This window comes from Salmo trutta, chromosome 17 (genome assembly GCF_901001165.1).
Source record: "Salmo trutta chromosome 17, fSalTru1.1, whole genome shotgun sequence".
Taxonomy (NCBI): domain Eukaryota; kingdom Metazoa; phylum Chordata; class Actinopteri; order Salmoniformes; family Salmonidae; genus Salmo; species Salmo trutta.
In genome coordinates this window covers 28,522,625-28,534,737 of record NC_042973.1, presented here as the reverse complement: position 1 = coordinate 28,534,737, position 12,113 = coordinate 28,522,625, and the positions used below count along the sequence as shown (strand labels likewise).

Sequence of the window (12,113 nt, the reverse complement as noted above, 5' to 3'; positions counted from 1 at the left end):
AAAACACTTGAGTGTGCTGTCTCTGACCAAATCTCTATCTCTCAGAATGATTACATTACATTACATTTAAGTCATTTAGCAGACGCTCTTATCCAGAGCGACTTACAAATTGGTGCATTCACCTTATGATATCCAGTGGAACAACCACTTTACAATAGTGCATCTAAATCTTTTAAGGGGGGGGGGGGGTTAGAAGGATTACTTTATCCTATCCTAGGTATTCCTTAAAGAGGTGGGGTTTCAGGTGTCTCCGGAAGGTGGTGATTGACTCCGCTGTCCTGGCATCGTGAGGGAGTTTGTTCCACCATTGGGGTGCCAGAGCAGCGAACAGTTTTGACTGGGCTGAGCGGGAACTGTACTTCCTCAGAGGTAGGGAGGCGAGCAGGCCAGAGGTGGATGAACGCAGTGCCCTTGTTTGGGTGTAGGGCCTGATCAGAGCCTGAAGGTACGGAGGTGCCGTTCCCCTCACAGCTCCGTAGGCAAGCACCATGGTCTTGTAGCGGATGCAAGCTTCAACTGGAAGCCAGTGGAGAGAGCGGAGGAGCGGGGTGACGTGAGAGAACTTGGGAAGGTTGAACACCAGACGGGCTGCAGCGTTCTGGATGAGTTGTAGGGGTTTAATGGCACAGGCAGGGAGCCCAGCCAACAGCGAGTTGCAGTAATCCAGACGGGAGATGACAAGTGCCTGGATTAGGGCCTGCGCCGCTTCCTGTGTGAGGCAGGGTCGTACTCTGCGAATGTTGTAGAGCATGAACCTACAGGAACGGGTCACCGCCTTGATGTTAGTTGAGAATGACAGGGTGTTGTCCAGGATCACGCCAAGGTTCTTAGCACTCTGGGAGGAGGACACAATGAAGTTGTCAACCGTGATGGTGAGATCATGGAACGGGCAGTCCTTCCCCGGGAGGAAGAGCAGCTCCGTCTTGCCGAGGTTCAGCTTGAGGTGGTGATCTGTCATCCACACTGATATGTCTGCCAGACATGCAGAGATGCGATTCGCCACCTGGTTATCAGAAGGGGGAAAGGAGAAGATTAATTGTGTGTCGTCTGCATAGCAATGATAGGAGAGACCATGTGAGTATATGACAGAGCCAAGTGACTTGGTGTATAGGGAGAATAGGAGAGGGCCTAGAACAGAGCTCTGGGGGACACCAGTGGTGAGAGCACGTGGTGCGGAGACAGATTCTCGCCACGCCACCTGGTAGGAGCGACCTGTCAGGTAGGACGCAATCCAAGCGTGGGCCGCGCCGGAGATGCCCAACTTGGAGAGGAGGATCTGATGGTTCACAGTATCAAAGGCAGCCGATAGGTCTAGAAGAATGAGAGCAGAGGAGAGAGAGTTAGCTTTAGCAGTGCGGAGCGCCTCCGTGACACAGAGAAGAGCAGTCTCAGTTGAATGACTAGTCTTGAAACCTGACTGATTTGGATCAAGAAGGTCATTCTGAGAGAGATAACAGGAGAGCTGGCCAAGGACGGCACGTTCAAGAGTTTTGGAGAGAAAAGAAAGAAGGGATACTCGTCTGTAGTTGTTGACATCGGAGGGATCGAGTGTAGGTTTTTTTAGAAGGGGTGCAACTCTCGCTCTCTTGAAGACGGAAGGGACGTAGCCAGCGGTCAAGGATGAGTTGATGAGCGAGGTAAGGGAGAAGGTCTCCGGAAATGGTCTGGAGAAGAGGAGGGGATAGGGTCAAGCGGGCAGGTTGTTGGGCGGCCGGCCGTCACAAGACGCGAGATTTCATCTGGAGAGAGAGGGGAGAAAGAGGTCAAAGCACAGGGTAGGGGAGTGTGAGCAGAACCAGCGGTGTCGTTTGACTTAGCAAACGAGGATCGGATGTCGTCGACCTTCTTTTCAAAATGGTTGACGAAGTTATCCACAGAGAGGGGGGAGGGGGAGGAGGATTCAGGAGGGAGGAGAAGGTAGCAAAGAGCTTCCTAGGGTTAGAGGCAGATGCTTGGAATTTAGAGTGGTAGAAAGTGGCTTTAGCAGCAGAGACAGAAGAGGAAAATGTAGAGAGGAGGGAGTGAAAGGATGCCAGGTCCGCAGGGAGGCGAGTTTTCCTCCATTTCCGCTCGGCTGCCCGGAGCCCTGTTCTCTGAGCTCGCAATGAGTCGTCGAGCCACGGAGCAGGAGGGGAGGACCGAGCCGGCCTGGAGGATAGGGGACCAAGAGAGTCAAAGGATGCAGAAAGAGAAGAGAAGAGAGGAGGGTTGAGGAGGCAGAATCAGGAGATAGGTTGGAGAAGGTTTGAGCAGAGGGAAGAGATGATAGGATGGAAGAGGAGAGAGTAGCGGGGGAGAGAGAGCGAAGGTTGGGACGGCGCGATACCATCCGAGTAGGGGCAGAGTGAAGTGTTGGATGAGAGCGAGAGGGAAAAGGATACAAGGTAGTGGTCGGAGACTTGGAGGGGAGTTGCAATGAGATTAGTGGAAGAACAGCATCTAGTAAAGATGAGGTCAAGCGTATTGCCTGCCTTGTGAGTAGGGGGGGAAGGTGAGAGGGTGAGGTCAAAAGAGGAGAGGAGTGGAAAGAAGGAGGCAGAGAGGAATGAGTCGAAGGTAGACGTGGGGAGGTTAAAGTCACCCAGAACTGTGAGAGGTGAGCCATCCTCAGGAAAGGAACTTATCAAGGCGTCAAGCTCATTGATGAACTCTCCAAGGGAACCTGGAGGGCGATAAATGATAAGGATGTTAAGCTTGAAAGGGCTGGTAACTGTGACAGCATGGAATTCAAAGGAGGCGATAGACAGAATGATCTTCTTGACCCAAACCAGTCAGGCCTCAAGACAGGTCAATCAACTGAGACTGCTCTTCCATGTGTCAGAAGATCTCCACACTGCCAAAGTTGACTCTCTCCTCTGACACTGTGAACCATCAGATCCTCCTCTCCACCCTCTCAGAGCTGGGTGTCTCAGGCTCTGCACACTCTTGGACTGCATCCTACCTGGCAGGCTGCTCCTACCAGATGATGTGGAGCGGCTCTGTGTCTGCACCATGTACCTTCACTACTGGTGTCCCCCAGGGTTTGAATCTAGGCCGTCTCCTCTCTACACCTAGTCACTGGGCTCTGTCATATCCTCATATGGTCTCTCCTATCATTGCAATGCGGATAACTCGACTACCTTTGTCTTTCCTCCCTTGTGAGACACAGGTGGAAAAATGCATCTCCGGGTGACTGGCAGATATCTCAGCTTGGATGTCGGCCCACCACCTCAAGCTCAGCAAAACGGAACTGCTCTTCCTTCCAGGGAAGGCCTTCCCGCTCCAAGACATCTCCATAATGGTTGACAACTCCACGGTGGCCCCGCCCAGAGTGCAAAGAACCTTGGTGTGACCCAGGACCACACCCTGTTCTCTGATAACATCACAGGAAGCTGCGCAGGTCCTAATCCGGGCACTTGTCTCCCGTCTGGACTAGTGCAACTCGCTGTTGGCTGGGCTCCTCACTTGTGTCATCAAACCCCTGCAACTTATCCAGAACGCTGCAGCCCACCTGGTGTTAAACATTTCCAAGTGCTCCCATGTCACCCTGCTTGTCTGCACAATCCACTGACTTCCAGTTGAAGAACAAGGGCACTAGCTTCTAGCCCTTATGACTCCAGTGCTGTATGGCCTTGGGTTCTTGGGAGCTAGAGCACTACTATCTGAAAGCTTTTTATTTAAGTACACTATGCAGTGTATGTACTATAGACAATTTTTGTTTTGTATTTGTTTCTTTTTTTGTGGCCAGGCTCTCACACTGGCTGTGTGTCTGTCTTGGCTGCCTGCCTGTCTCTGTTTAGGAGTTCCAGATGTGGCTGGAAGAGTGGTGACGGACAACAGTCGAGGGCATCTTCACTCAGTAGTGAGCACGTAGGAGCTCATCTTCATGGAGCAGCTGGAGTTCATCTATACAAGTAGGTATCCAATATTAGGTAGGCCTACTTCTACATGAGCGCGACAGGTAGCCTAGTGGTTAAGAGTGTTGGGACAGTAAACGAAAGGTGGCTGGTTTGAATCCCCGATCAGACTAGGTGAAACATCTGTCGATGTGCCCTTGAGCACGGCACTTAACCCTAATTGCTCATGTAAGTCGCTTTGGATAAGAGCGTCTGCTAAATGACAAATGTACAAGATAGGTGGAGGTTGCAAGTGTATGTGTGTATATATTTGACACAATCTAACTCTGTGATTGCAAGTCATTACTTGGTACTGATTCTCCTCATAGGCAGTACATTTACATTTTACATTTTAGTCATTTAGCAGATGGTCTTATCCAGAGCGACTTACAGTAGTGAATGCATACATTTCATTTTTTTATTTATTTTTTTGTAGTGGCCCCCCGTGGGAATCAAACCCACAACCCTGGTGTTGCACACACCATGCTGGCGTTGCAAACACCATGCTCTACCAACTGAGCCACAGGGAAGGCCACAGTACCAAAATGAGTTTGAGCTAGAGGTCATGTTACTGCGTGAGTTGCATCCCGATTCGCCACCCTTCTCCTTAAGTGCACTTGCACACTTTCTTGCATGGCTTTAGCTATGCTGGAAACTCCCTCCTGCCAATGCTTACACACCTCTCCTATGCTTTTAAATCCATGATGAGGAGTGTGCAAGAGCACACTTCAGGAGAAGGGTGGAGAAGTGAGATGTAGCCCTTGTGTGCGCTCAACAACCTCCACGGCTAGCCCTGTAGCTGAAGCCTACAGCAATATTCCAATTTAAGTGCTACTCTATGGTATGGTAGTGTTCACGGTAGAGTTAAAATTGTATTATATTCTTATTGTAGTCCCATCCTCCACTGAGTTCTTGTGACATTTCTGTTTGTTGCAAGTCAAGTTTCTGTTTGCATACAGTAGTAAAACTTGTCAACGCTATGGTAATTATTATATCCCTCAGGGGACAGTACCAGAGACTCTAATGGGGCTGATTATCTGTCCGGATTCTTCACCCTTCCTCCCAAAGTGTGCACTAGTTCAGTGTTCATCATTCTTGGCCCTAAAGGGCAGCAGTGTGTAAATTGTCATCCCTACCTGTGCTATAACACCCAATTTAACTATAATAAGACCATACTTGGGTAAATCTAAGTGACTTAATGGTTGGTTGTGACAACATGCACTGAACTAGAGCATACAGTTATCGTGAACAATAAAAACAGTAATTTAATTATGACTAGTACACTTATTGTTGGTTGTAAAGCTCGCCGCTATTAGACTCTGGAGCAGTGGAAACGTGTTCTCACACTTCACCATCTGGCAGTCCGACGGATGAATCTGGGTTTTGCGGATGCCAGGAGGACGCTAACAGCCCCAATGCATATTGTCAACTGTAATGATTGTAAAATTGCATTCTCCATTAACAGAGGACACTGGCAGTTCGAGGTCCTATGCTTTGGCCTGTGCAATGCTCCAGCTACTTTTGAGTGTTTGATGGACAGGGTGCTGGATGGCATTCCCTGACAGGAGTGTCTGGTATACCTCAACGACATCATGGCCCATGGCAGCTCCTTCCAGTCGGCCCTGCGGGCACTACACAGCGTGAGCTGGAGAGGGTGGCTGCCGCAGGCCTGAAGCTCCACCCAGAGAAGTGCCCCTTCATGATGGGAGAGGTGTCTTTCTTTGGCCACTGAGGGTATCAGCACCATGGAGGACAAAGTGGGGGCTGTCTGAGACTGGCCCTCCCCCATCAATCAGCAACAGCTGAAGAGCGTCCTGGGCCTGGCCTCTTACTACAGGAGATTTGTACGGGGCTTCTCAAGCATCGCTGCTCCCCTGAACCGCCTGCTGCCGAAGGACAAGGCCTTCACTTAGACAGTGGCGTGCAAGGAGGCCTTCAACACCCTCAAACATGCACTGATCAAGGCCCCTGTGCCCCCCCCCCCCCACACCTCACCTTGCCCTTTATCCTGGACACAGATGTGAGCAGTGGGGCCAGAGGGGGAGAGTGGTGGCGTACTTCAGCAAAACACTCAACAAACATAAGTGCCACTACTGTGTCACCCGGTGGGAGCTCCTCACTCTTGTGGCTTCCATCAAACACTTCAAGTACTACCTGGGTGGCCTGCCCTTTACAGTAAGGACTGACCACTCTCCTCTCCAGTGGCTCATGTGTTTCAAAGAGCCAGAGGGGAAGATTGCACGCTGGTTGGAAGAGCTTCAGCCGTACGACTTCATAGCGGTGCACAAGGCAGGGGAACGCCATTCCGACACCATGTCCTGTCGGCCCTGTACTGCAGACGGGTGCAGCCACTGAGTGGAGACAGTGTGTCAGGCGAGCAGGCTTGTCTGCTGTGAGCTGTAGACTGATGTGGCTGAATGGGGTCAGCAGCAGGGACTGGACACAGACCTACAGCCAGTAATACAGTGGGCAGAAGTGCAGCTGAGGCCACTGTGGGAAGAGGTGGCAGCATTCTCACTCGTGGTCAAAGTTTGAGAGACTGCGGCTGGCTGATGGCGCTCTACAGCTGGCATGGAAGGAGCCAGCTATGGGTGAGGAGAGGTGGCAGGTGGTGGTCCCAAAAGCACTGTGGGATACTGTGCTCCAGGGCACTCATGGGGGGGTGGGGATTGGACACTTTGGGGTCCCAAAAACACTCCGCTGTCTCCGTTGGATTTTACTGGGGGCAGCACATGTGGAGGACTTTGCCGCCGCTGTGACAACTGCACAGCGAGAAAGGGCCCTGCAGGCCGTTCTCATGTCAGCTCCAACAGTTCCCAGTTGGGGCTCCCATGGAGTGGATGTGTGGTGGGGACAGCCCAACCACAGTGGAAACCACTGGGTGTTCACGGCCATGGACAATTTCACAAAATGGCCCGAGGCCTATGCTTTGCCTTACGAGGAGGCAGAGACCATCGTTGATGAACTAACAGCAGTGATGTTCAGCAGGTTTGGCACTGCGGAGTCCATCCACAGCGACCAAAGTAGAAACTTTGAGTCCCGTGTGTTCGCTACCATGTGTGAGGCGCTTCAACAAAACGCTTGGACAGCAGCTGGCCATTGTCTCTGCCAAACACCAGTGTGACTGGGACAAGCACCTGTCCATGGTCCTCATGGCATGCTGCTCCACTGTCCAAGACCACCTCCTGCACGCCTGCCCTCCTGCTGGGGAGATCCGCACCTGTGCAGAGATGGCGTTTGGTCGGCCCCTGGGTAGCCCTCTTGTTCCCCCGGGGCTGGAGTACGCCCGGAGACTCCAGGACCGCCTGGAGATAGCCCAAACCTTAGCCACAGAGCAGCAGGTGACTGCAGGAGTGAGGCAGAAGAGGAACGATGACGTGCACACCCAGGAAAGGCAATTTGTGGCAGGGGAGCTGGTCTGGGTCTACAGCCTCCTAAGCAAGAAAGGCAGATTACCCAAGTTGGACAGCCACTGGTTGAGGCCCTGGAGAGGGTAGGGGAGTGTACCGGGTGCAGCTTTCTTGCAGGGGGAGAAAGTCGGCACTGCACCGGGACAGGTTAGCCCCATACAGAGGGGTGTCTTCTCCTTGAACCCCCACAACATTCCCCAAGCACCCACACCCAGGTGCTGCAGACAAGGCTCCAGAAGGCCCACTCACCGTCTTCCTCCCTGTGTCACTGAGTGGTTCCCCGGGGCCATGGAGTGTATCCCATTCCCTCATTCTTGTCCCCCATGTCCCTGCCTTCATCCCCTGGGTCCTAGAGGGGCAGCCCCCTACCACAGACTGAGCCCCCTGTTTCACATCTGGACCCTCTGCTCCCATCGCAGCCACGCAGGTAAAGGAGACATCCGTGGCACTTCAGACTGTTTGTTCCCTCAGGGATGAGGGAATTTGTGGTGGGGGGGCTGTGTAACGACCCGCACAGACCGCTGTGTTATGAGTTATGCTGTTCGTTTGTCGTACTTACCAGTACCCAGTGTTAGCAGGTTGACTGGCATGTCGGACCCTACAATCTGCCAACCACGGGAATGCCTGGAATGTTCCGGTGCCGGGCATCCTTGTGGTTGGTGGAGCAGCAGGAGGGAGGGTTTGGCAGCGGGGTGGAGCACTGCAAGTTTAAGACCATGCTTAGCCATTGTTTTGTCTTAACAAGAGATGGTCACTGTTTTTATACTGTGATCCTTGATTTATATGGTGTGGGCTATGGTCGAACAGTAGCCAGTGTTGGGTTAATAAACTGGGAATTTGTAAACTCAATCCTCTGTCTGGACATTTGTTCATTTATGATCTAGCCAGGTCAATTATTATTATTTTTTTTTTTGTTCCTGATTCATTTGTTATTGCATTTCAAAAAGTATTTTCTTATTTATTTTGCTCTCAATACTTGGGTATTAACGTTGGGTTAGTGATTTCCTTTTAAATATTTTTCAATACTCAAACGCAAATGTTTTGCTTAATATTAAAGGCACAAAAGTAATTCCATACACTACCTCCCATTGGTCCTGCCCCAAACATTGTGTATACCATAGCCACCTACCTGCCACTGTGCAACAATGCTCATATTCACAGACAGCAAATTGCTTGTCTCATTCCCCAACATGCCCTGCATTCATTCACAGGCACCTGCAAAACAAACCCTGCCGGAAATTGCACTACAAATTACAATGCGTCTGCCAAAGCCCCTGGGGAGTTGAGGAAAATCAAAACCCTGGTTTTCCCAACCGAAACAGGCCTTACCTAACACAGAGGGAAAGAGTTAATCGTTTGTACCTTCTGTTACTTAAGTCTTTGGATTTGTTAGTCTTTCCTTTAAATGATCAGATGGGATTCAAATGGAACCCACAATACAAAGGCTTGGATTTAATTTTGTCAGTTTACAGCACCTTTGTGAATTTACTGAAATCTGTCAGATATGGAGTCCCTCAGAATCAGGCATACATTTCACCAGAGAAAGACTGGAAACTTAGTTTTTGCTTCTGAGGCAAATTAAAGTGAGAAACATACCTTGAGTGACAGATGATCACAAGAGACATTGCCTTTTTCATGTAAGGGCAACACTGTCTCCTGGTGGCAGCTCTGCGGAACTATAGACAGTGACAGGAATGTGAGTCGGTGGCCAATGTGCCAGAGAGATGAGCGCTGAAAGCTCCTTGGAAAAAGTATTAGGGCTGTTTACGTGGCCCACTGCCAACAACTCAAGTATGCAAACTTCTTAATCTTTTCACTCTATTTACTCTCAACCCAGACCGTACAGATGGGGTCTGCGGTGTCATAAATAGAGCTCAACTGCAACCCCCATCTCTCCTGCATGATCTACAGCAGTGTTTCCCAACTCCAGTCAAGGATGATCAATGGAAACAGGATGCACCTAAGCTCAATTGAGTCTCATAGCAAAGGGTCTGAATACTTTTGTAAAAACTTCTAAAAAACAGTTTTTGCTTTCTCATTATGGGGTAGTGTGTGTGTGTATATATATTGAAGAGAGACACAAATGTAATCAATTTTAGAATAAGGCTGTAACTTAATTTTTTTTGTAGCCCCAGACAAGCACACCTGATTCAACGCAAGTTTGTCTGGGGCTACAACAAAAATGTGTGCTGTTGGGGGTACTCGAGGACTGGAGTTGGAAACACTGATCTACAGGTTGGAGTATTCACTAAAGCAGAGTGGAATTAAAATGACTATACATGTACAAATATCAACCTATACAGTATGTATCACTGGAAATTTCTTTTGCTGTAGGCTTACAAACATTTTTTGCAATATAAGAGGGGATTAATCCTTCCAAGTCCAACAAACTTGCTTTAAAACGTCAAGATTAGTTTTTTTTAAAGGGCTTGAAGAAGGCCCAACCTGAATCAAATACAATACTCTGAAGTCCTACTGTGCTTTTGTCTGAATCTAAAACAGTATAGGGCATAAAGTACCGTAATTTCCGGACTATTAAGCACACCTGAATTAAAAAAAAAAATATTTTGAACATAAATAAGCCGCACATGTCTATAAGCCGCAGGTGCCTACCGGTACATTGAAACAAATTAACTTTACACAGGCTTTAACGAAACACGGCTTGTAACAAAAAATAAAAAATTAGCAGTAAGCTTTAGTTGTCAATTCCTCACGCTGCTGTTTCCAACGTCTTATCATCGACTCATTAAGACCAAGCTCCCGTGCAGCAGCTCTATTTCCTTTTCCAACAGCCAGATCAATCGCCTTCAACTTGAAAGCTGCATCATATGCATTTCTCCGTGTCTTTGCCATGATGAGGGTGACAAAATGACTACCGTAATCAGAATGATGGGAAGTTTGAGAGCGCTCGATTTAATCTAAACAGTAAACAAAAAAGTTGTTTGACCGTAACCCGTTCAGCAATTTCATTGGTCTAATGTAAGCTTCATGCCGCCAAAAAACTGAGCACGTCACAGAATGTTAAAAAAAAAAAAAAAAAATAGAAAGCGGGAAAAATCGATATATTAGCCGCGAGGTTCAAAGCCTTGGAAAACAGTTGCGGCTTATAGTCCGGAATTTACGGTAAATGCATTTTTCATCCAGGAAAACTATTTGAAGGTATGTACTATTTTTAAATCCACAAATAAATGCTTCAATAAATAAAACACCAAATTAATTTTTTTTCCTATTTAAAATGTATTAAACTGGTGGATTATAAAAACTTTCATAAAGTTGTTATTAACCTGTGTAATTAATGCATTCACATATTCACACTGTTGTTTTGGATTTAAATGGAATGAAGACAATAGCAATATCAGGCTACATTTTTCCAGGAGTAACATTAACTGATTGGCACAAAAAGCACCTGATTGAAATGGATTGTGACTAATAAATATAAGTGGCAGCTTTGCTTTCTGGTGGGTGCTTATACAGTACCTTTAGAAAGCATTCACACCCCTCAACTTTTTCCACATTTGTTGTGTTACAGCTTGAATTTAAAATTGATTAAATTGACATTTTGTCACTGGCCTACACACACACACACACACACACACACAATACCCCATAATGTAAAGTGGAATGTTTTTCAAAATGTATATAAATTAATAAAAAATGAAAAGCTGAAATGTCAAATCAATAAGTATTCAACCACTTTATGGCAAGCCTAAATATACAGAAAAATATAAACGCAACATGCAACAATTTCAAAGATATTAGAGTTACAGTTCATATAAGGCATATAAGTTCATATAAGTCACAGATACCTTAAAATAAGGTAGGGGCGTGGAACATAAAACCAGTCAGTATCTGATGTGACCACCATTTGCCTTATGCAGCGCAACATCTCCTTCGCATAGAGTTGATCAGGCTGTTGATTGTGGCCTGTGGAATGTTATCCCACTCCTCTTCAATGGCTGTGGGAAGTTGCTGGATATTAGCTGGAACTGGAACACACTGTCGTACTAATTGATCCAGAGTATCCTAAACATGCTCAATGGGTGAGTATGCAAGCCATGGAAGAACTGGCCTTTCAACTTCCAGGAATTGTGTACAGATCCTTGCGACATGGGGCCGTGCATTGGGCTGAAACATAAGGTGATGACGGCTAATGAATGGCACAACAATGGGCCTCAGGATCTCGTCACGGTATCGCTGCATTCAAATTGCCATCAAAAAATGCAATTGTGTTTGTTATCCGTAGCTTATGCCTGCCCATACCATAACCCCACCATGGGGCGCTCTGCTTATTACATTGACATCAGCAAACCGCTCGCCCACATGACGCTATACACTTGGTCTGCGGATGTGAAGCCGGTTCGACATACTGGCAAATTCTCTAAACCAACGTTGGAGGTGGCTTTGGTAGAGAAATGAACATTATATTATATGGCAACAGCTCTGGTGGACATTCCTGCAGTCAGAATACCAATTGCACACTCCCTTAAAAGTTCTGTGGCATTGTGTTGTGTGACAAAACTGCACATTTTAGAGTGGCCTTTTGTCCCCAGCACAAGGTGCACTTGTGTAATGATCATGCTGTTGAATCAGCTTCTTGATATGCCACACCTGTCACGTGGATGGATTATCTTGGCATAGGAGAAATGCTCACTAACAGATGTAAACAAATTTGTGTAGAAACTTTCAGAGAAAAGCTTTTTGTGCGTATGGAAAATTTCTGGGATCTTTTATCTCAGCTCATGAAACATGTTGCGTTTATTTTTGTTCAGTATGTTCAGGAGTAGAAATTTGCTTAACAAGTCACAATAAATTGCATAAACTCAATGTG

General features: G+C 47.7%; 1 protein-coding gene across 1 annotated transcript; it reads right to left on the bottom strand.

Moving 5' to 3' along the window:
- Positions 1–208: 208 nt before the first annotated feature.
- On the bottom strand, positions 209–1,303 carry LOC115151306 (uncharacterized; the record flags this gene model as incomplete). Its single annotated transcript, XM_029695244.1, has 2 exons — positions 209–1,003; positions 1,199–1,303. Coding segments are annotated over 2 exons (900 nt in total), but the record flags the coding sequence as incomplete, so codon positions are not given.
- Between the last annotated feature and the right edge of the window lie 10,810 nt (positions 1,304–12,113).